General features: G+C 39.2%; 1 protein-coding gene across 1 annotated transcript in view; it reads right to left on the minus strand.

The window, feature by feature from the left end:
• Positions 1-3,463: 3,463 nt before the first annotated feature.
• Positions 3,464-25,033, minus strand: part of kiaa1328 (KIAA1328 ortholog) — a 148,836-nt gene continuing 127,266 nt past the window's right edge. The window contains exon 11 of the mRNA XM_048599212.1: positions 3,464-8,576. Within this exon, the coding sequence (XP_048455169.1) occupies positions 8,351-8,576 (226 nt within the window). The 3' untranslated portion in view covers positions 3,464-8,350. The remainder of the gene's footprint in view (positions 8,577-25,033) is intronic.

Below are 25,033 nucleotides of genomic sequence, written 5' to 3' on the forward strand. Positions count from 1 at the left end.
CCCGACTAGACAATGACAAGCCGTGAGTCTACAATGGACATTAGGGATCGAGTAGTGTTGATTTAGAAGTTGTTTCTACAGGATATAGTTCAGGCCAGGTAAAGTGTGTGGCAAAAAACTGAGAGAACTGCGGATGCTGGAAACCAGAAACGAAAACAGAAATTACTGTAAAAGCTCAGCAGGCTTGGCAACATCTGTAGAAAGAAATCAGAGTTAACATATTAGGTCTAGTGACCTTTCTTCACAACGTGTGTGGCATGTTGGTTAGACACTGACTAGGGTAAAAGGGGATGGTTTATGCAAGGAATTGTGTGTAACCGGTGTGGCGTTGAGGCTGTTGTGCCATTATAATGCTGATGAGGGCCGATGCCAGTTTGCCAAAGTTTGTCCAGATGCACAGTGGTCTTTCAAAGATGGTGCAGGCAAGGATACTAGTGTTTTTGCACATACCTGCTGATCAGGGAATTACTCTGGGGATGGCACATGGTAAGGCGGAGCAGCAATCAGGTGAGAGAGATGCCATTCCTCAGATGGTGATGGCTAGCACGAGGGGACATAGCTTTAAATTGAGGGGTGATAGATATAGGACAGATGTCAGAGGTAGGTTCTTTACTCAGAGTTGTAAGGGCATGGAATGCCCTGCCTGCAAAAATAGTAGACTCGCCCACTTTAAGGGCATTTAAATGGTCATTGGATAAACATATGGATGATAATGGAATAGTTTAGGTTAGATGGGCTTCAGATTGGTTTCACAGGTCGGCGCAACATCGAGGGCCAAAGGGCCTGTACTGCGCTGTAATGTTCTATGTTCTATGCTGCAGGGAAGTCAATTTATGCAATGAGTTTGGTAAGATAGGGTGAGAAAACTTGCTAAGTCTTGCAGTGGGGAACCTCACAAAAAAATAGTGCTATTCAGACTTTTTTTTAATATTCACTCATTGATGTGAGCATTGCTAGCTGGGCCAGCATTTATTGTCCATTTGTGTGCTGCCTTCACGAATCACCAGGATGATGATAGTGGGAGATTCAGTGATGGCAATGCCATTGAATGCCAAGGGGGGAGAAAACAACATTCAGCCAAGCATGTCAGATCCTGCCAATTAAAGTACCAGTTGATTATCGCCACTCTCCTGATGTTCTCCTGCTGATCAGCTACTTTCTAACCAAATAAATAATTATTCACTTTCACAAGCTTCAAGCTTGGCTAACAGTCTCTTTATGACAGGCCTAATTAAATATCTTCTAGAAGTGCTTATAACTAAAATCCATAAATATTGCTACGTTCACGACTTCAATTACAAAAACTCAATCAAGCTAACAGACATGACATTGCCTTTATGAAACCATGCTAGTTCATGGATCGGCTGAAAAATTAAGATAGTCAATCACCATCTTTAATTGAAGATCACAAATTATTTTCCAACAAAATATTTTATTACTTGTTCGTGGGATTTGGACGTCACTGACTAGGCCACAATTTATTTTCAATCTCTAATTGCACTCAAGATGGTGGTGTTAAAAACAAAAATTGCCAGAAAATCTCAGCAGGTCTGGCAGCATCTGTGGAGATAAATTGGAATTAATGTTTTGGGTCCAGTGACCCTTCTTAAGAACTGATGGTAGCTCGGAAAATGTTGATTTTAATGCAGAAGATAGGGTGGAGGGAGGGGTTAAGGAGTAAATGATAGATGGAGATGCAGTCCAAAGACAGAGAATAGTTGGACAGTAAAAGGAATGGATAACAGTCAGCCTAGGAGAATGAACTGCTGCTAATGTGGACTATTAGTGGCTAACAATGGGTAGTGTGTGCAATAGCAGACCATGTTATAACAAGGCCTGGTGTGTGGGGCTGGGGTAAGCGCACAGGAGAAGATGCCTCAATCGCCAAAATTATTGAATTCGATATGGAGTCCAGGATGCTATAGAGTTCCCAAGCAGTAAATTAGGTGTTGTTCTTCCAGGTTGCTCTGAGGTTCACTGGAGCACTGCAGCAAGCCTGAGATAGAGATGTTGACCAGGGAACAGGGTGGTGTGTTGAAGTGGCAGGCCACTGGAAGCTCAGGGTCTTTTTTGCAGACAGAACATAAGTATTCTGCAAAGCGGTCACACAGTCTATGCTTCGTTTCCTCAATGTAGAGGAGACCATGTTTTGAACAGTGAATGCAGTAGATTGTGTGAAGTGCAGGTAAAGCACTGCTTCACCTGGAAGGTGTGTTTGGACCCTTGGATACTGAGAAGGGAAAAGACTAAATGGGCAGGTGTTACATCTTCTGCAGTTACAGGGGAAGGTGCCATGGAGATGTGGGGGGTTGCTTGGAGTAAAGGCAGAGTGGACCAAGGTGTCCCGGAGAGAACAGTCCTTGCGGAACAAGGGAGGCGAGGTGAATACATGTCTGGCGGTGGCATCTTGCTATAGGTGATGGAAATGGCAACTAATGATCCTCTGGATGTGGATGCTGGTGGGATGGTTGTTAAGGACAAGGGAGACCCAATAACTGTTGTGGGAGGGAAGAGAGGGGATTAGGCTGGTGTGGGAGGTGGGTCGGACACGGCTGAGGGCCCTGTCAACTACATTGCTGGGGAATCCTTGTTTGAGAAAGAAGATGGACATTTCAGAGGCCCACAGCTGAAGTTGAAATCATCAGAACAGATGCAGAGATGGAAGAACTGGGAGAATGGAATAGAGTCTTTACAGGAAGCAGGGTGCGACGATGTATAGTCAAGGTAACTGAGAGAGTTGGTCGGTTTGTAGTGGATATTGGTGACCAGCCTATCCCCAGAAATAGAAACTGAGATGTTGAGGGAGGGAAGGGAGGAGTCAGAGATGGACGAGGTGAAGGTGAGAGTGGGGTGGAAATTAGAAGCGAAATTGATAAACCAATTCCGGATGAGAGAGGGAAGCAGCACTGATAATATCGTCAATATATGGGAGAAAGAGTTGTGGGTTGAGGCCAGAATAGGACTTAAACAAGGAATGTTCCACGTACCCCACAAAGAGACAGGCATAACTGGGGCCCATGTGGGTACCCATGGGCATTCCAAGGTGCTGGTGAGCTGCCTTCTTGAAATGCCACAGCCTATGGAGGCTAGTAACATCCACAATGCTGCCAAGAAGGGAATTCCAGGATTTTGAACCAGAGATAGTGAAACAGCAGTGATATACTGTCAAGTTAGGAAGGTGAGTGCTTGAAGAAGAACTTGTAGATTGTGCTCTCATGCATCTGCTGCCCTTGCTATACTAACTCGTCCATGATTTCCAAGTTTTTTCTCTCACCTTCCTTAAATAGCTGAGTGGCAAGTACAATTTACCACGCTAAATGAATAACTCCAGATTGTAAAAAAAAAAATGTAACTTTCAAAAGAAAATGCGATCATATCTGAAGGGAAAATTGGTGAGAATTTACCTCCTCTTGATGCAGTAATGCTTATGTCCTGTAACATAAGAAATTAGGCATGAACATTCTAGCATTGAGGAATCCAACATTTATTACAACTAAATATTATGTACAAACATTACATCGCTCAGGCACATGTCTGGGCTAGTATTAAGTTGTTAGGTTACAACAGAGCACCATGCTTCCAAACAGAGCTAAGATGGAACATGGAACCTTTATACTCTCAGGTCACATCAATGTTACAGCAATGATTTCACGAGCATGTCTCTTAAAGGCACACTGACATACTGATCGTGAGACACTACACAACAGAAATATTTGCAGAACAAGGAAAAGGCCATAAAGTGGCAAGAGGTGAACTGTACTACAGACAGCCAGCACAAACATGCAGGGACAAATGCATTTTTCTGTGCAACAGCCAAGCGCTTATACTGGGGCATCTCTAATTTTCTTTCCTATTTTATTTAAAATATTCCTTAGTGAAGCATTAGATTTTTGATTGGTATAAATCATCTAGTACAACATAGCATTGTTGCATGTGTAAATTTATTTCAATAAATGTACATTTTTGAAGGCTGTATTATGGTAATGTGCTGAGCACCATGCTTTATATTTTTATTTTTATACTTCCATCCAATGATAGGTTACTTTAATTAAATTCTTAAACTGAAATATTTTGGATTCAATTCTATTAGGTATTGATTGTCTAATCTGTGTAAAACAAGTGACTACACAAACAGGAACAGTTCTGAAGAAGGGTCACTGGACCCAAAACGTCAACTCTGTTTTCCCTCCACAGATGCTGCCAGACCTGCTGAGTTTCTGTAGCAATTTCTGTTTGTGTTTCTGTTTTCCAGCATCTGCAATTTTTCTTTTAGAAACAGGTGACTAACAATAATGTGTTATTGGTCTATAGCTGTTTAAATCCAGATAGGCTTTCTCTTTGCAATGAAACAGAAGAATTTTCATTTCCATTTCAAATTTCAAATTTCCATTTCAAATCCATTTTCTGAAGAAAGGGTCTAGGCCCGAAACATCAGCTTTCCTGCTCCTATGATGCTGCTTGGCCTGCTGTGTTCATCCAGCTCTACACCTTGTTATCTCAGATTCTCCAGCATCTGCAGTTCCTACTATCTCTGATACAAATTAAAATATATTCAGTTTAGAAAAAAATAATTTATAAAGAGTAGTCTGAAACTAAAATAAAAATTAAATCCACAAAGTACCAAATGTTTAGAGCATGGCCACTGGTAAAGCTGAGCTAGCATGGCTATGCTCTACGTATGTGTTATCATCCTTTCAATCCTAGGTACAGCAATTTAAGATATTTCCGAAAAAAAAAAATTTTGTTAAAGCTTTTTGTCTTGGTCTCAACAGGACAATTTGCAAGAATACCAATGTAAAGGAAAAACAACATTTATACTGGAGGAGAACAGAGTGCTAGTTGAATGGAAAGTGGACTATGATTACGAGAGGCATTACCATGGATAATCACCAGTTAGATGATGTATACTTTCAATCTTGGAATCACTGTAATTCAGTCAGTTATTTTCCATTTTGTAAGTGTTTTGGTGTAGAAGGAAAGATTCACTTCCGTCATCTGTCTCAATAGGGATGCAGTATTGCTTTTATAAAAGATGTTATCTATAGTCAATTTTCATTAACTGAGGCACAGACTGAGTTATAACACTATATGAGCTGAGTTCCATCATACACCCATTTTAGATTACCACTAAGGAACGGAAATTTCCGAATTATACTAATGCCTTTATTGCTGCAAGCTCATTTTCAGAAATACAATATTGCTTTTGCTTCAAGACTGATTAACATTATGTACAATGGCCTTTACAAAATACTAGAAACAAAATTCAGAATAATTTAAAAGTACAGCCAATAAACAAAAAGTAAAATTTAACATTGGAAGCCATTTTATACTTGCATTTTTATTAGTGACAAATGTAGTCTGTTTAGATCAAATTATCCTGCACATTTTCAGAAAGTACAAACAGCATTTTGATGGCCATATGCAATCTGATGGAAGTGATTTAAATACTTAGTTGTATTGAACTTGTTATAGGATAATATTAGACAGAAGGGTGATTACAATGTCCAGTAACACTTCAGAATGCTTTATTAAAAGACAATAAAGCAGTTAAGGAAAACATGTTTTTTTCTTCCCATTGGTAGTTCAAATAGCCAAGACACCACCCACAAAACAAAAAGTTTGAAACCTACAAAAGTAAGCAAGTTGATCTATCTACCTCTGAAATAAATTGAGTATGCATTAATAAAACAAACACTTAAAAATCTAGTATTCAATGCCATATTTAGCTTTCGGATACAATGTTGCTTTATGGATACATGGGACATTTATGTCAACCTCATAATAACAAATTATTAATTTGTTAAAGTCTTACCATATAAATGTCACTGTGGTCCCAACTATTGAAACATTAAAGTCCAGAGAAATCTGAAGATGTCAGCAAGAAGAGACTCTTCCGGCTCGGATTTGGGATGAATGATTTGTCATAGTCAATTATCAGTTATTATTAAGATTCGCTGGGATAACCACTATATTCAGGATCTTTTGTGCAGCAACGATATTCAAGGAGCAAGCCACACTGCACAATTGGTTAACTGTCATGCCACATACATATCAGGTATTTTATTATTCAAAGGGCAAGATTTAAGTGCACTAAGTGATAGCTTGTTCACAAGTAACACTATTGCCGGAGTCAGATGGTCATGTATTCAAGCTCCATTCCAAGAACTTGAGCACTTAACTAGCAGACACTTATGCAGAATTATCAGGCGTGTAATTAAGTGGATATAATGTTAAACCCACCTGCTTTGAAGGTGGATGTAGAAGTACACAAGGTGATACTTTCCCAGAATCCTTCAAATAACATCTCTAAAAATTAAATAGTTAGTTATCTCATTGTTATCTTGAGGACTTTGAGTAAAATTTGGCTGCCACATTTGCCAATGCAACAAGTAGCTAAATTTGAAACCAACTCATTGTTTGCGAAGTATATCTCAGTGACAAAAAAGACATCAAATAAATCCAAGGTTTCATTTCCTTCTTTTAGTATCATCCAACATTGCATGAATCTATTTTTAAACAATACTGTGACCAGAAAAACCAAATAGAACAATCTCTCTTAAGTACAGATTTTATTCTGGACTGAAACTGTGTTGTTACTGTTCATAATTGTCACATTTGTGTTGTATCAAATTAATAGTTATATTCAAAGTCAACGTCAGTAAACAAAAATTATTTAATACAGTAACTTATAACTGGTGAAGATACTTTTGAATTTTGACATTTAAATTAATGTTCTATACACTGTACAATCTTAAAACATTTAACATCATTAAATTAAAATATTAACTATTGCAAGAATTCATGTGGTGTCAGCTGGCCTGCAGTAATATAACAATTACATTCAATTGATCTTGGCTGATAAACATTCAATTTACAGCACCATCTTTTGTCATCATTTACTTACTCTCAGTGGCTGATATTCTGACTTCCAGTCAGTTGTTCAGCATTGCTATTGGTCAGTGTTAAAAATGGTCCTTATACTACTGTGTGCTTATTAACTTTAGAATACCATTTTATTTTAGATATTGATCTTTCTCAGAGGGGGTATAAATGAGGTATTTGATACTTAAACTACTCTTGGAAACATAGGTCAGCATGTTTACTGCTTTAAAGACAGGTACCAATTTTTGAGTTGAGTGATGCAAGTATTTTTACCTGTATAACTCAATAATTCCAACTAATTTTGAGCAATCAAATCAGGCAGAGTTAAAACTTCATCTTTCAACTCCAGCCCTAACTCAGAAGAGATCTCTGTTGCTATAAGCAAACAAACTGTAAAATGAATGTGGGGAGCTTCCGTCTAATTCCTAGTTCCCAATAGCCCAAAATACAAAACTGCTCTTAATTAATGCCTTCTCAGAAGCCAAAGGATGACCGATCGTCAATTAAAGATCATAGGTCAAAGTAGTTCAATGCAGAAATAGCTGAAGCACATTTCTGAAACAGAGTGACAGAAGTTGCATTTAATTGAGTTATACTGACTGGAGGTGAACAAATAAGAAGTGTACCATCTAAATCCTTAACTTAGATTGAGGAACAAAAATTATTTTAAAAAGAAGTTAGTTTTAGATTGTAGACATTGAAATAACCAGTCTTAGTTTTGGTTACAGACTCTGGTTATCTTCTTAGTTATAAATATGATATGCAGAATTATGTTTCAAACAATGGTTTATGCCTGGACATTCCACAATGCCTACAAATCTTCAAACATTAACTCAGAAAAAGAGCACTCTGTCAAGAATCACAATTCTACATCACATATTCGCAGTCTAGAGAACTGTAGCAGTATATGATGACAGAATATACTTAATCAACTGCAGTTTCACATTTTATACTAGACTTTTAAGACAAAACTGATTGACACTACAGAACCTATGAGTGATGCTCAGCAGCAACTCACATCTCAATAACAACTTGCCGGATAATTTCTCAGTTTTTTTGCAATAAGTTGATTGTCATTACATGTATTCTTGATACGAGTATTATATGTAGTGAATGTGACAAACACTTTTCCAGCAAATATAAAAATAGCAACAGAAAGATTAGTTAAGGCAATTAATTTTTTAAACCTTCGAAAATAATAAGCCACAGAAACATTGCCGGAAGTATACTGTAGCTATCAGTTTTAATGAATCCCAATGTAGCTTGCTAATCACTTTACATTTTGTATTAACCCAATAAAGCACACTTTGCCACAATGCTCCAAAGCATTAAAGGTTAAAGAGGGGCTTTTGGATGGTGCACATCAATCAGCCGCTGAAGCATTCTTCAACACTGCATAGCTTTATTAAAAGAATTGAAAAGATCATGATAGTTCACTCATGTCAGTGAGAATGTTCTACCCTTTTTCTTAAATGAAGAAAACATCCTCCAACATTCTGCTTTCTTCGAGTTCTTCATCTGAATCCCCACTGTCTGTTGGAGCTGTTCCAGCCTTAGCAAGATTTTGATGTTTTCTGCCGTGCATTGTGCTGTTTTTTCTTAGTTTTCCATTTCCTTCCTTGATGTGCAAATTATGTTTTTGTAAGGAAATTGGACTCAATGCATCCACCAAATGAACAAGGGAGGCTTCATTGCTTAAAGGTGTTGGAAGAAATGAAAAAATACGAGTTAAATTGTGAGTATTTGAGATTCTTTTCTTCAGAAAAATATGGATAATGAAAGAAACACAACATATTTTGCTCCCTAATGGGAGCTCTTTCATTAATGTTCAAATCACATAATTCAAGATCACAACTTAGTATACATGATAATAAACTGCCAATGTTATGATGTTCCATTTATTTTTAGGAATCTATTTCATGTAGATGTCAGTGTATAAATCAATCTTTGAAGCCTAAAAATCCGTGTAAAAATAGGGATAAACTTATAGGCTGAATATTGAAGTGAATTGCCAGTATGGGTGTAGGTGGTCATCATCTCTGTCATTTGCCACCTAAATTATGCTGTGTGGTGGTAATCTTAAACTCAACGATTCTTTGCAACACAGCCCATATCACCTGTTTGATCACGTGCACATAGCTATAAATTACCAATAAGGTTTCTGGTTGAACAATTGAGGCTGATTACTGACACAAGTAGCATATTTCATGGTTGAAAGGAGGTAGAGGGAAAGGCCATGAATTTATATGCCGAGTACATGCATAAACATGATTTCTGGAGCAAAAATTTGGAATTGCCTTATATGTTGGAATTTACGGTAAATATTTTCTAGAATTAAGTATGCACTTCAGTAAATGAAATTAGAATGTCTGACAGGTACAGCCTTTTAGTTTTACAATTATCATTACCGTAGATTTAAAAATATTATAATAATGAATGAAAATATTATCTGATAGTTATAAAATTTGTTGAGTACAGAAGGTAACCTAACCTGAACTATTTCTCTGAGTTAAAATAAGTTGCGTGCTTGTTCTTAACATCAGCAGTAACAATAGCACCAGCACTCTGATGAGCTTCTCCTTATATTTAATTTAATCAATGGATGCATTCTGTCTTTTCAGAGTCATAGAGTTGTACAGCACAGAAACAGAACCTTCTGTCCAACACGTCTATGCTGACCAGATATCCTAAATTAACCAAGTTCCTTTTGCCATTTTCTTCAAGCATATTCATTCATGCTTCTGAACCTCACCCTATAAGACACTGGACACAACAATCTTTTCTATCCTTTGGATCCAATTCAGCAAATTCCCACCAACTGAAATATGTAGGTGATATTTTGTCTCCTTCTCAAGAAAATATCTCCACACGTTTTCACATATTCATAAGCAATTTGAGACTCCATTTCATGATAGATCACTTCTAAAAGAACAGTCTTTAAACATCTTCAATAAATGAATATGAAATTCCAGTCCATACGTTATATAGCTACACTGCCTAATGCATGGTTATTCCATTCACAAAGGAGGCCTGTATAACCCACATTTGAACTACACTCATGGCTTACAGTGTCTCTCTCATTCATGAAAGAGACTATGCTGTTTAACATTTATTTGTGGCAGTAGATTCTTCACCTGGCAAATAAGAAGTGCAACACGATATATTAGTATTTAGACTTAAGTAATAATATCAACTTATTTCACCAATATTAGTGTTCAATGCAATAAAAATGCTAAATAACCTCTGCCAAAAGAGAAATTAAGGTCATATCTCAGAGTAGACAAGGTTAATTTCATTAATTTTTTCATAAGACTTACACAATTTCACAAAACAGCTGTTCTACTTTTAGACAGTAATTGTTCATTATAATAGATTTTTTTTAATGGATCAAAAAATTTAGTTTAAGAAAATAATGGCAGTCATCGTTTGTTATAAAGAAACTCCAGATGACAACCGAGAGCTAATGTTAATGGGTACAATCAATCCAGCAAAAGCACGTAAATCAATGACACTTCTGTCTCTGTTAAAAGAGACTGGGGATTAATATTAAGCACATGATGTTCCAGGTGGAGTGTGCCTATATTAATATGAGATAGTAGTCAACTGAAACTGAGTGCAGCTGTTATATAAAATAATTATTTCATACCCTGGAGCAGTAGGTAAAATAAATTGCAGTAAATAGGATTTAATTCTGCATATTATTTCATACGGCACAGTACACCAAAACGGCTCAGTTTAAAGCATAAGGACAGCACCTTCATTCAGCAGTCTGTTAGAGAAGTTCCTTTTCTAAATAGATATTATACTTTGGATGAAAAGCACATTGTACTCACAAATGTTTTGGTTCTCATGAGAACAGGTAACATAATAGTTGTTACTGGACTAGTTATGGAGATCTGGAGGCAGGACTACAAATCCCACCAAGGCAGTTTGGAATTTAAATGCAATTAGTTAAGTAAATCTAAAATAAAAAAGCGAGTATCAGAAATTATAACAGTGGAACCACGAGATACTGTAAAAATGCATCTGAATCAGTTATGTCCTTTAAGAAAATATGATGTCCTTATCCAGTTTGGCCATATGTGACTCCAAACCTTCTGCAATATAGTTGATTCTTAGCTGTCCTCTGAACTGGCCTAGCGAGCCACTTGAATTCAAGAAAGCAACTTACCATGACTATGTCAAGGGAATTAAGGAACTGGCAACAAATACTCCTTTTGTTGGCATTACCCAAATTCCAGAAATAAAACAGTGGAAAAACACTTCCCTGTAGTTACTCAGGATGATGTGAATTCCATGTTATAATTTTAAAATAAAAGTAAAAGAAGCTTGACTCTAAAGGAAAATGATTTATATGTCAACCCCTTCAGGACAAAGCGTGAGGATATTAAAAAAGTGATTTTAAGCCTCATGCTCAACAATGATCCAGACACTCCAACTGTGGCCTACCTTTGAGCCAGGAAGCCTGGGTTCAATCCCATCTGCTTCAGAGGTGTATAATAACATCCCTGAACAGGTTAAGGAGAAGGTATCTGCACCCTAACATATTCAATGGCATAAAATCTCCAGAATCAAAATGCTTGGGGATAAAGACTGACTGGAAACTCAACTGGCCCAGTTAGATAAATACTGTGGCTACAATAGCAGGGAATTTGCACCAAGTTACTCAACTGGCTCCCATTGCCTGTTCACCATCTAAAAATCACAAAGCAGTGATGTGAATAATATATCTGCTTACTTGGATGAATGCAACTTCAATAACACTCAAAAGACTTTACACTATCCACAATAAAACAGCCAACTTGACTGGCACTGAACACACCACAGTACACTTTCACTCCCTTTCTACTAAAATTGTATCGGGCTTTGGTGAGACCACACAAGAAAGGAGATACTTTGGAAACAGAACAGCAAATGAGGAAGGGCAGCAAGTACCTGAGAACACCACCACCTGCAAGTTCTCCTCCAAGTCACACTTCATCCTGACTCAGAACTATATTGCCGTCCCTTCACTGGGTCAAGATCCTGGAACTAATTCCCTAGCAGCATTGTGGGTCTACCTACACCCAAAGGGCTGCAGGGATGGGCAATAAATGCCAGCCTAGCCAGTGAAGAGCAGATCCATTTAAAACAAAGACAGATTAGACACCAGCATAAGAAAGGTGTCTAATGATGAGGTTAACTAAAATAGTTGACTGAGAGAGGTATAGCTTGAATTAATAAATTTTCACTCAGGGAAGGCAGGTGCAGCTTAGAGCCAGGTCAGCCAACCCTGGAAGCAGTTCTTAGATGGCCACTGGAGTGGGTGATGCTACTTAAAAAGACTGTCTTCATTCTCTGAACAAAACTCACCTAGCCTACACATCCCTGAACACTATGGACAGTTTGGCGTGGCTATTCTGCCTAGCCTGCACGTCTTTGGACTGTGGGAGGAAATCTGCGCAGATGGGGGGCGGGGGGGGCAGTGTGTGTGTGCGGGCTCTACACGGACGGTCAGCTGAGGCTGGGATTGAACCCAGGACCCTGGTACTGTGAGGCAGCACTGCTAATCACTGAGCCACCATCATGAATGGCTGTAGCCCACCTGCTGGTTGACCCACGATGCCATTATGGAGGGCATTCCACTGATACTATTGGAGGAACAGCGATACATTTCCAAATCAGGATGGTGAGTGGCTTGGAGGGGAGTTTGCAGGTGGTGGTACCGTTGTCTTTTTAGATGGAAGTGGTCATGGGTTTGGATGATGCTGTCTAAGGAACCTTGGTGAATTTCTGCAGTGTATCTTGTAGATAGTACACACTGCTGGTGTACAAAATGATCAGAGGTATAGGTAGAGTGGACAGCCAGAGACTTTTTCCTAGGGTGGAGGTAACTATTACGAGGGGGCACAGTTTCAAAGTGAGTGGAGGTAGACATAGGGGAGACGTCAGAGGTAGGTTCTTTACTCAGAGAGTGGTAGGGGTGTGGAATGCATTGCCGGAGAGGGTACTGGAGTCGGCCTCATTAGGGGCATTTAAGCAGCTACTAGATAGGCATGTGGATGATAGTATACGGTAGGAGTGGAGGTTAGATAGACCTTAGGTTTAGGGTAAAGATTCGGCGCAACATTGTGGGCCGAAGGGCCTGTACCGTGCTGTACTGTTCTATGTTCTATGTCTCCCAGCGGTTTTAGAAGCTTTTATGCTCACTGGCGTTGTGTTTGATCTACTTTAAAAACAAACTTTTCAGCACCCACAAGGACATCAAATACATGAACAGCCTCTTGAAATGATCAAAGTGTGAACTAGAGTACCTTCAGCTTCTGAAACTCAGTCATGCATTCATAATGACACCAGCTATAATAAAATCTCTTAGGAATTATTAACTTTTGAAAGTGGAACAGGTGGTCTTTTTTAGCTAACACATCCTAGATGGCCTGTCAATCAAAGCAGTCCTTTTTTCAAAAAAAAGTTTTTCTAAAACTACAGCCAACAGCTTTCTTTTCAAGTTTAAAGAGCCGGTGATTAATAAATGCCTCACATCATGTGCGGGATCTTGTGGAAGTGATGGGGGCTCACCAGTTGGCTAGACAGCCAATGAGACACGCATTTTGCCGATGTTAGGGAAGGCCCACCAAACCACAAGGCAGTCATGCAATGGAGAGGTCAGCAGCAGGTCCTTTTCTAGAATTAAGTCTCTAGTTTGCAGCTCCATCCAAATAAGTGCTGCCAGTTAATCTGAGGCTGCCAGCTCTTTAGCTTAGCAGTGCCATAAAAATAATGAGCTGTTGTAAAACAGGACACCAGAGGTCCTAGACCCAAATACAGTCGAGTAATGGTTGGAGGGATTTCAGGTGGAGTTCACTTGATCAGTGGGCTGGCAGCAAGGGCTCTCTGTAGGCTCCTCCTTCTAATGTCAGGTCCCTCGATCAGACACTGAGTGGATAGGTGAAAAAAATGGGGTTAAACCCAAAGACGGTCTTGATCATACCAAATGGCAGAGCAGGCTCAAGCTGCTGATTGGTCTACTTCTGCTCATACTTTTGTTCAAATGTTACCACAGCAGATAGTGGTTACAATGTGCATCGTTCAAAACATGCATGATGTGATAATGTAAACTTCAGAACTTTAATAACTATTCATGGATTTTTAAAAAATCAGCAATAATTCTTCTGGGATTAACTGTTTCCTGAGATAAAGGGACAATGAATTGAAAGCAATTTACCATCCCTGGGGAAAACCAGTCGAAGCAACATAAGCAAACTGTTTCCTGGGAAGTTGCCTTGTGATAAATGGGCAATTAAGATTGCCAGCAGAAGAATTTAAGAGGTTGATGGCAGGAAAGGCTGTGTTTCAAACAGACACCTAACACCAAATGTAACAAAGAACAGAGAAGCTACTCCTGGTAAGAAAGCAAGCTACAGATTTGGTGACTTCAGAAGTGTCATAAATAATGTCACATCACAAATGTAATAAAATAGACAATCCTATAAGAATTCAACTTCAAGATTCTTCAGCAGCAGAACTCCAGAGAACCACAATGCACGAGGATCAAACCCTGCACATCCAGAGATAGAATCTGTTGGTTGGAATCTAAATTAATTGGTTGGTAGCTAAATTTCATCATTACTCAGGGTTGTGAGGCTTAACTTTCTTAGTTGACAGGTTTTATTTTGGTTGCCACATACAAAAAAGCTTAAATAATTGTTTCAGTCTGTGATTGTCTGTAAGATTTCTTAATAAATCACCGAATTAAAGGTAATTTGTGGTAATTTACACACAATTTACCATGTTCTCCCTGTGTCTTATGGGTTTCCTCCGGGTGCTCTGGTTTCCTCCCATGATCTAAAGATATGCAGATTAGGTGGATTGGCCATGCTAAATTGCCCATAGTGTTCAGGAATGTGTAGATTAGGTGGGTTATAGGGGGATGGGTCTGGGTGGGATGCTCTGAGGGTTGGTGTGGACTTGTTGGGCCAAAAGGCCTGTTTCCACACTGTAGGCATTCTAGGATTCTATGAAACCCTTCCACAGGGCTTTCAAAAACAGCGGCTTGTACCAGCTAGAATAACTACTACCTGTATGGCCTTTTTCATGGTACACACAATCCTGAATCAGAAATACATTGCTGTTCCTTGATTGTCACTGGCATGTCTCCCAAACTCCTGTTCTGTAGAAGGGTCAGTGGACACAAAATGTTTTCTCCACCAGATACTGCCAGACCTGCTGGGGTTTTTTTCAGCAATTTCTGATTTTGTTTCTGATTTCCAGCTTCCACAGTTCTCTGGGTTTTTTTTTCCCCAAACAAAATTGTAAGTGTACCTACATCACAAAGACTGCAGCTGTTCATACCAGCAGCTCACCAAACCTTCTAAACGGCAATTATGAATGGGCAGTAAATGCCAGTCTTGCCAAGAGAGTTCACATCCCATAAACAAAAAAAAAACCCTGCAGCATGTGCACTCCAATCGTGTCAAGACATTCTGAGCTGTTTCCATTATACAGGTAGCTACATCTACCTTCTGAGTTCAGATTGCTTTTATAAAAGTCTCTTCTAACATTATAGCACTCATTTGATTCCATTTTGTAAAATAAAGCACTTTTTTAAAGTATTACTTTGTTTAAAATAAAACTAGGACACACTCATCTTTGGATTCATGGACCTTGCAAATTATTAGCCTTTTAGGTAATACTGTAGGTTTTCTTTTCAATAAAATACTATGCAGGCAGAGAAATAAAATATACATACATATTTCTCACGACACAAATACTTACATTTCTTTGATGTAAACTAAGCTGCAAGACTTATTTTGTCACTTTTTTTGTAAAATCTATTTGGTTTTCATCCAACTACAATGCAATTACAAAGCAAATGACAAATCTAAACTGTACAGGAGAGTGCCATTTGGCAGACACATCAAAAGTGATAGACTAACACAATTAGCATTTCGTTTTCCTCAAGCATATAAAAAAGCTTCTTGGACCACTACTAACAGTTTTAGAGCTCAGTTTTAGTTTAGTTGATTATAAAAAAAAAAAAAAAATCACATTTGCATAACTGAAGGCAAGTCACAAGCTCTAATCTGGCTGAATTCCACAGAAATATTCATTGTGTGGGATGTGGGCATTGCTGGCTGGCCAGCATTTATTGCCCATCCCTAGTTGCCCTTGAGAAGGTGGTAGTGAGCTGAATTCTTGAAGCACTGCAGTCCACCTGCTCTGGGTTGACCCACAACGCCATTAGAGAGGGAATTCCAGAACTTTGACCCAGTGACAGTGAAGGAACAGCAATATATTTCCAAGTCAGGATGGTGAGTGGCTTGGAGGGGAAATTGAAGGTGGTGGTGTTTCCACATATCTGCTGCTCTTGTCCTTCTAGATGGAAGTGGTCATGGATTTGGAAGGTGCTGTCTGAGGATCTTTGGTGAATTTCTGCACTGCATCTTGTAGTTAGTACACATTGCTGCTACTGAGCATCGGTGACAGAGGAAGCAGATGCGGTGTCAACCAAGGGGGCTGCTTTGTCCTGAATTGTGTCAAGCTTCTTGAGTGTTTTTGGGGCTGCATAATCCAGGGAAGTGGGGTGTGTTCCATCACACTCCTGACTTGTGCCTTGTAGATGGTGGACAGCTTTCAGGAGTCAGGAGGTGAGTTATTTGCCACAGTATTCCTAGCCTCTGACCTGCTCCTGTAGCCACTGTGTTTATATGGTGAGTCCAGTTGAGTTTCTTATCAATGATAACTCCCAGGATATTGATAGTGGAGCATTCAGTGATGGTAACACCATTGAATGTCAAGCGGTGGTAGTTAGATTGTCTCTTATTGGTGATGGTCATAGCCTGGCATTTGTGTGGCATGAATGTAATTTGCTACTTATCAACGAAGGCCTGGATATTGTCCAGGTCTTGGTGTATTTGGACAGGGACTGCTTCAGTGTCTGAGGAGTCACGATTGGTGCTGAACATTGTACAATCATCGGTGAATATCCCCACTCTGATCTTATGATGGAGGCAAGGTTGTTGATGAAGCAGCTGAAGATGGTTGGACCTAGGACACTACCAAAGGGAACTCTTGAAGAAATGTCCAGGAACTGAGATGACTGATCTCTAACAACCACAACCATCTTCCTGTGTGTCAAGTATGACTCTAACCACCAGAGAGTTTGCCCCTGATATCCATTGATTCCAGCTTTGCCAGGGCTCCTTGATGCCACTCTCGGTCGAATGCAGCCTTGATATCAAGGGTTGTTACTCTCGCGTCACCTCTGAAATTCAGCTCTTTTGTCCAAGGTTGTAATGAGGTCAGGAGCTGAGTGGCCCTGGCAGAAACTAAACTGGACATCATTGAGCAGGTAAAAACCTAAAGAACTGCGGATGCTGTAAATCAGGAACAGAAACAGAAGTTGCTGGAAAAGCTCAGCAGGTCTTGCAGCATCTGTGATGAAAAAATCAGAGTTAACGTTTCGGGTCTGGTGACCCTTCCTGCTCGATCAACCCAACCAACTCGATCTGTAGTACTGCTGCCGAGCTAATCTTGGTGGTGGACATTGAAATCCCCCACCCAGCGTACATTTTGTGCCCTTGCCATCCTCAGTGTTTCTTCCAGGTGTTGTTCATCAGCTGAGGGAGGACGGTACGTAGTAATAAGAAGGAGGTTTCCTTGCCCACGTTTAACCTAAAGCCATGAGACTTCATGGGGATCGGAGTCAATGTCGAGCAATCCCAGATGAACACCCCCCCGACTGTATACCACTGTGCCACCACCTCTGCTGGGTCTGTCCTGCCAGTGGGATAGGATATATCCAGGGATGTTGATGGTGGTGTCTGGGACATAGTCATACTCTCAGAATCACACCTGACTTACAATGTCAGGCTGTTGCTTGAATAGTCTGTAAGACAGCTCTCCCAGTTTTGGCACTAGCCCCCACATGTTTGCAGGGTCGACAGGGCTGTTTCTGCCAGTGACTTTTCCAGTGCCTAGCCAGGTGATCCGTCCAGTTTCATTTCTTTGAGACTTTGTAGCGATTGTTACAACTGAATGGCTTGCTGGGCCATTTCAGAGGAAAATTGAGAGTCAACCACATTGCTGTGGGTCTGAAGTTACCTTTGGCCAGACCAGGTAATGATGGCAGATTTCACTCCCTAAAGGACATTAGTGAACCAGATGGGTTTTTCTGACAATCGACAATGATTTCACGGTCATCGGCAGATTGTTAATTACAGATTTATTTTATTGAATTCAAATTCCACCATCTGCCATGGCAGTATTCGAACCTGGATCCCCAGAACATTATCTGAGTCTCTGGATTAGTAGTCTATCAATAATACCACTAGGCCATTGTGTTCCCTTTCCTTGCCCTTTATATGGTTGGTATTTTCTATTTGTGCATTTAGGAGTCCATAATCTCCTGTTGCCATCCATTTTAATGTATGAGAAAATTAAGAGCTGATGGGTGTACAAGTCAATAGTACTCTTCACATGGGTTGCCCATCTCAATGTACACTGACCTCTATGTGCCTAGGACTGTCCTCCATTTGCAGAATTATACCTACAACCAGGAGACTGGTAGAGTGACCATATAAACACTATTTTGATGGATGGCCATTAGAACCACAATTAGAATAAGCTAACAAATGATCACCAACAAAATGGATACTTCCTTGCTAAAAGGCGATCTAAATACCAAATGCCCATAAGTTACTTTATTCAGTGATTAAATCAGGTAAATAAGTTCAACCTTGAATGATACATTATATTCAAACATTTAATACCAATAATCAGATGATTTCATATTGGCGGCCCAAAGCAGCCAACTAGTTGTAAGCCAGGCTTAAAATTGTGTGATTAGCCCACACATTCTTCTTAGTAAATCCCACCAAGTAGAAATGGTTTGCAACTGACGGCGAGATCTACACTTCTAGAATCTGAGAGAAATAGACTGACCGGTGTGCATTATGAACGTGTCTCTGGTTCCAGAGATAGATGGAAGACACGTGCCATGTGGTCAGTAAATCTGGTGGCAATTTTACATAAAAATGTTCACAAGTTGTGGTTGGTTGGCTCACTGAGCTGGTTCGTTGTTGTTCCGCAGATGTTTCATTACTATGCTGGGTAACATCACCAGTGCAGCCTCCGATGAAGCGCCGTTGTGTTTTCCCGCCTGGTTTTTAAACTCTGGAGTCCGTTGAGCTGGATTACCTCACCTCCGGTTTTCCTTCGCAATGGAGCGTATATGGGGTCGAGTTCTATGTGTTTGTTGATGGCTTTCTTTGTGGAGTACCAGGCTTCTAGGAACTTCCGTGCCTGTCTCTGCTTTGCTTGTCCCAGGATCTTGGAGTTGTCCCAAACGAATTGGTGGTTCTCCTTGTCCATGTGGATAGAGATGAGTGAATATTAGTTGTGTCTTTTTGTAGCCAATTGGCGTTTGTGCACCCTTGTTGTTAATTTCCTTCCTGTTTGTCCGATGTAGTGTTTGTCACAGTCTCTGCAGGAAATCTTGTATATGACATTGTTGTGGACACAATGGACAGGACCAAACACATAGAACTCAACGCCATATACAGTCCATTGCAAAGGAAATCCGGAAGTGAGGTAATCCAGCTCAACGGACTCCAGATTTTAAAAACCAGGTGAGAAAACACAACAGCGCTTCATCGGAGGCTGCACTGATGATGTTACCCAGCAGGGTAATGAAACGTCTGCGGAACAACAATGAACCAGCTCGGCGAGCCAACCAACCACAACATCCACAACCCAAGCTACAAATCTACTCCAAAACCTTAGAGACCTACAGGCAAAACATGTTCACAAGAATTACCAAAATAGCCTTGATCAAAGGATGTTTGATGTCACGTTTAGCTATTTGGTAAAAATGAAATCTGATTTTGGAAGCACGTTTCAAAATAATCTACCTTCACCAATTCTTTTGTTTGACTACATACTAGATGTTAGGATTTTCCCCACTTTATAATCAGAGACACACGAGAGTCAATTACAGAAGAGACAAAGAAAGATCCTATGCATTATTTTTGACAATGGACAGTCAGCAAAATTCTCTATACACGATTAAAAAATCTGAACTGATGATTAGAAACAAGATTTACACTCTAGGCTGATGTTCATTCGGATGTAAGATTGTTCAAATTCTTTGGGATCCAGCAAGATAAATACAGAGAAAGAGCTGGAAAAAGAGACATTTATTTGATGACAGCATTTCTATAATTATAGATTCTAATTCCAATAAAACTTGGGTGGAAGTTAAATAGGCTATTTGAAATTAAAACCACTTAGACTTATTAAAGTTAATCTAGTAAGAACGTTGCATGTTAAAGAGAATTTTGTATCCCTTTTTATGCAGACTTAAAACTCAAGCCTCATCTAACACATTGACTGATGGAGTAAAACTGTAATTGCTATTTGATTTAATGTTAAATATTAGAATCACGTATTAAGGAGTTTGGCATGAATAAAAAACAGTGAATGCAAACACGAAGGCAGCAGGATATATCAGCTAAGATATTTAGTGTCAAAAATATCCTCAAATTTCTTACTATTTGGAAGCAAGTGTACTGGATTTAATGAGGCACGATGTTCCCCAACGCCTGTGTTGAAACCTAGTCAGGAGCCTGCCCACTGACTAAATCAGCTCTGTGGTCACAGTTATGTCACTTGGTAGCCACTGCTGAGACAAGAGCTAGAATCCAAAACAGGAGACTTTGGAAGCCAGACCGATGGCATATCTCAGCTATTGATAGCATATGGTTGTAGGCTCCAGCAAGAGGAGTGGGGGAGGTGGGGTTTTGGGTTTGAGAAGAGGGGAGGAGGAGGAGAAGGTTAAAGGGGCCCACTCTTTTCTCCTTCTTAGAGACATGCAGCACAGAAACAGATCCTTCAGCCCAACTCATCCATGCTGACCAGACATTTCAATCTGACTAGTCCCATTTGCCAGCATTTGGCCCATAATCCTCTAAATCCTTTCTATTCATATACCCATCTAGATGCCTTTAAATGTTGTAATTGTACCCAGTTCCACCAATTCCTCTAGCAGCTTGTTTCATACATGCAACACCCTCTGGGTGAAGAAGCTATCACTGAGGTCCTTTCTAAATCTTTTCCCTCTCATCTTAAACCTATGCCCTCTAATTTCAGACTCCCCTACCCGTGGAGAAAGACCAGTAAGATCACCCCTCAGCCTCTGACCCTCCAGGGAATAAGGCTCCAGTGTATTCAGCCTCTTCCAATAACTCAAACCCTCCAGTCCTAGCAACATCCTTGGAAATCTTTTCTGTACCCTCTCAAGTTTAACAATATCCTTCCTACAGAAGGGCAACCAGAACTGTACATAGTATTCTAGTACTGCCCTCTACATCTGCACTATGACGCCCTAACTGCTATTGTCATTGTTCTGACCAATGAAGGCAAGTGTGCCAAATGCCTTCTGCATCATTATATCTACCTGCGACTCCACCTTCAAGGGACTATGAACCTCCAACCCTAGGTTTCTTTGTTTGGCAATGCTTCCCAGGGCCTTACAATTAACTGAATAAGTCCTGCCCTAGTTTGCCTTACCAAAATGCAACACCTAAATTACATCTAAATTAAACTCCATCTGCCACTCCTTGGCCCATTTGTACTTTGAGATAACCTTCTTCACTGTCCACTACACCACCCTTTGTTGATTTCATCTGCAAACTTACTAACCATGCCTCCTATATTCACACACAAATAATGTATATATATGATGAAAAGCAGTGGACCAAGCACCGATCCCTGTGGCACACTGCTGGTCACAGGGCTCCAGTCAGAAAAGCAACCCTCTGCCACCACCTTCTGTGTGCTACTTTAAGCCAATTTTGTATCCAATTGGCTAGTTCCCCCTGAATTTCTTGTTGAGAACACCAGCAGTTTAGCATTAATCTACAACTGTTTTTCATTGCCACTCTTTTGCATAATTCTCAAACTTCAGATGTGAGTGACATTGACTGAATAAAGAAGTGAAGCAAATGCATTTAAGTTTACTTCTAAAACAAAATGTAAACACAAGCTTTCAGCAATTTTATAGAAATCAGAAATGAGTGCGTTATAAGTATTTCAAGTAACAACATAGACATGCAATCAATAACCGCTTAAATATCTCAAAAATAAAAGCTCTAAAAATAAAACATCAAATCATCTCCTCTTTCATTTTCTCCCTCTATATTACATCGGGTCACGTTAATGCTCATTGATAATTCTTCATATCAACTAACATTTTTTGATTAAGCGGGTGGTTTCCAGCAAGATGCCGATTCTGCTGCTAGCCAGCTTCACTTATCCAGGCTGGAAACCCGCACCACATACACTGGCTTGCCTGCACCAATGGCTGGGTTCTTCTGTAGCTAAGAAATCCTGAAGTCAGAATTAAACTCAGACCCTAGTTCAAATTAATACAATGGCAAAGTTACTTTGGCAAGAAAAAAGTGACTTAAAAGTTTGGTTAAAAAATGAGAAAGAAGTTTCTTTGAGAGAAGAAAATAATGATTAATTTTGTGCCTATAACTTCTTAATCTGTCTCTTTGATGTACATGCAAGTTTAGTCTCTAACTAACCTTTACTTTCATAAATAACACTAAGCTATTGTAGATTTCAAATTACCCACATCTAATCAAACTGTAGATCTCAGCAGCTGAGGTATATTTATTTCCTCTTGAGTATTCTAAAGGAAAAAGACATTTTGCCAAAGCTTTTTGTCTCATTTTCAGGACAATTTGCAAGAATACCAATTCAAGGTGAAACCAGTACTTATGCTAAATGAGGAGAGTACTGATGGGTTGGCAAGTGGGTTCTGACTGGTTGACATGGACAATGTATTAATTAATAATGTTGATAGTTAACTGCTAAGCATTGTTTAACTTTTAAACAAAACAGGTTGACTCTGCTTAGAAAGAACATTGCCCCGAAAAATAAACAAATGGCCTTTTTTAAGGTCTAATTTGAATATACTTTGTACAGAAAATATTCCTCATTCACTGTATTATATTCAGCTTTATCAAATATGTCTCATTAAATATTCAAATGTATTTGCAAAGAACCTGAAATTCACCATCAAATGCCTGTTAAGAAATCAGAAACCGTATGTCTTGCAGAGGACAAATATTGATTGATGTTAGTTTACTCTTGTTATTTGTTATTTTATTGTTTGGTTTAATTTTGATAGCACTAGAAGTTTGCAACAGCAATATATTTGTCAAGATAACAAACAATTTCTTCAGATCCGATGCACTGGAAATGTTAACATCATAAGTCCCAGGGAATAAAAGGGACAGTAATAGCATGGATATGAAGTTGGCTGACACTGAAGTAAGCAGAGTTGTGTTGAACTTTTTACTGAATTTGAGTGAGGTATATGGCAGGGTTCCCTAGGGATTTGCATTAGGGCCATTAATTATCTAGATATGGGAATACAGTGAAAATTTTCAAAGTTTACGGATGACACAAAACTTGGAAATACTGTGCAGAGGATAGTAATGATGTTCAAGAGGACATAGGTTACTGTTGGATTAAATTTCATGCAGATAAATGGGAAGTGTTTTATCTGTTTGGAGGAATGAGGCAAAAATAAAGGATATAATTCTGAAGGAACCTGAGGGCATATATGTACAAATCATTGACAGCAGGCAAAAAGAAGCAGTTAATCAAGCACATGGAATCCTGGGCTTTATCTGGAAAAGGGAAGGGGATTGACGCCATTCTCTGCAGCAATGAGTGAAAAGTCCAGGTGGCTATGTTGCCTGCCTGTGCTAGTGTTTAGGATATCTGTTCTGATTGTGATCCATAAAGGTACCAACGACACAGATGGAATCAGAAATAAGTTCTAAATTGAGGAGCTAGGTACAAAATTAAAAAGCTGAACTTCAGAGGCTAGGATCGCACAGGATACATAAAAAGAGAGAGATAACTATATAGCTCAAAGGCTGATGTGGGAGAAATGGGACCCGAATTATGCTGGGGCCAGTGTTCTTGCAAACCACCTAACTGGAATTTAAATTAAATTGTAGGAACACAGGATTAAATAGGGAAAGATATGGTATAATCAAACAATGGAAACAAGGTAAGTGAGGAAGGTAGCAATAGGAAATGAGGGTTAGAAAATGGCAAGAAAGAGTAGACAGAAATAAAACTAGGAATACATCAACAATCAAGATTAGATGTTACAATCATCACAAAAAGACAAAATGAAATGCTCTGTATCCAAATATGTGTAGCATTCAAAATGAAAATAAATAAATTTGTAGCGCACATTGAAGTAAACAAATACAATCTGATAGCCATTATGGAAATACGGCTACAGGATCATAAGGAATGGGATCTGGATATTAAGGGGTATTCAAGAATAACAGGAAGCTTAGTGAAGGTGTAGGGATAGCATTGTTAATTACGAATGGCATTTGTGCAATATTTGGAGATGGGAGCAGTCTACACAAACCCTAACGGAACTTCAATGTAGTACAAAATATACAAGAAATATTAGGTGTTTGTGATTAAGGGACAGTAATAATTATGGCAGACTTGAATTTACCTATGAATGGAAAAATTGAATGAAAAGTTTATAGAATGCATTTGAAAGGTTTTTCTTACAGCAAAATGTTTTGCAACCAGCCAGAGAGCAGGTCACATTAGACTTGATAACGTACAATGTGACAGGATTAATTAATGGCCTCAGAATTAAGGTATCCACAATATGACTGAATGTTACATCCACTGAAAAAAAAAGTATGAATAACTCTGGACTGAGGAATCAGAACATGAAATCAAAAGCAAATGGAACAAAATGAAACAGAGTAGGTAACATTCTGCAAAGGAAATATTATCAAAAGAGAAAAGATAAAGACATAAGGTGTGGATGGCAGATAAGATTCTAACAACGGTGATAGAAACAGGAAAGAAACGAAGCACATCTTTAAGAATAAGAAAATAAAAAATTCAGGTAGGCAGGCAAAAGAAAAATTGTATAATGAGATGTGTGGGGCTGGAAATAAACACAAAATTAAAGTTATACACCAGAAGGTGAAATCTTTGGCGTACGGAAAGAAAGGAATAACAACAGATTGTGGTGCATGGAAGATAAAGACAATCTGAAAATGAGATAACAAGGTGTAGAGCTGGATGAACACAGGAGGCCAAGCAGCATCAG

The sequence above is a fragment of the Rhincodon typus genome, chromosome 1, assembly GCF_021869965.1.
Source record: "Rhincodon typus isolate 14 chromosome 1, sRhiTyp1.1, whole genome shotgun sequence".
NCBI lineage: Eukaryota > Metazoa > Chordata > Chondrichthyes > Orectolobiformes > Rhincodontidae > Rhincodon > Rhincodon typus.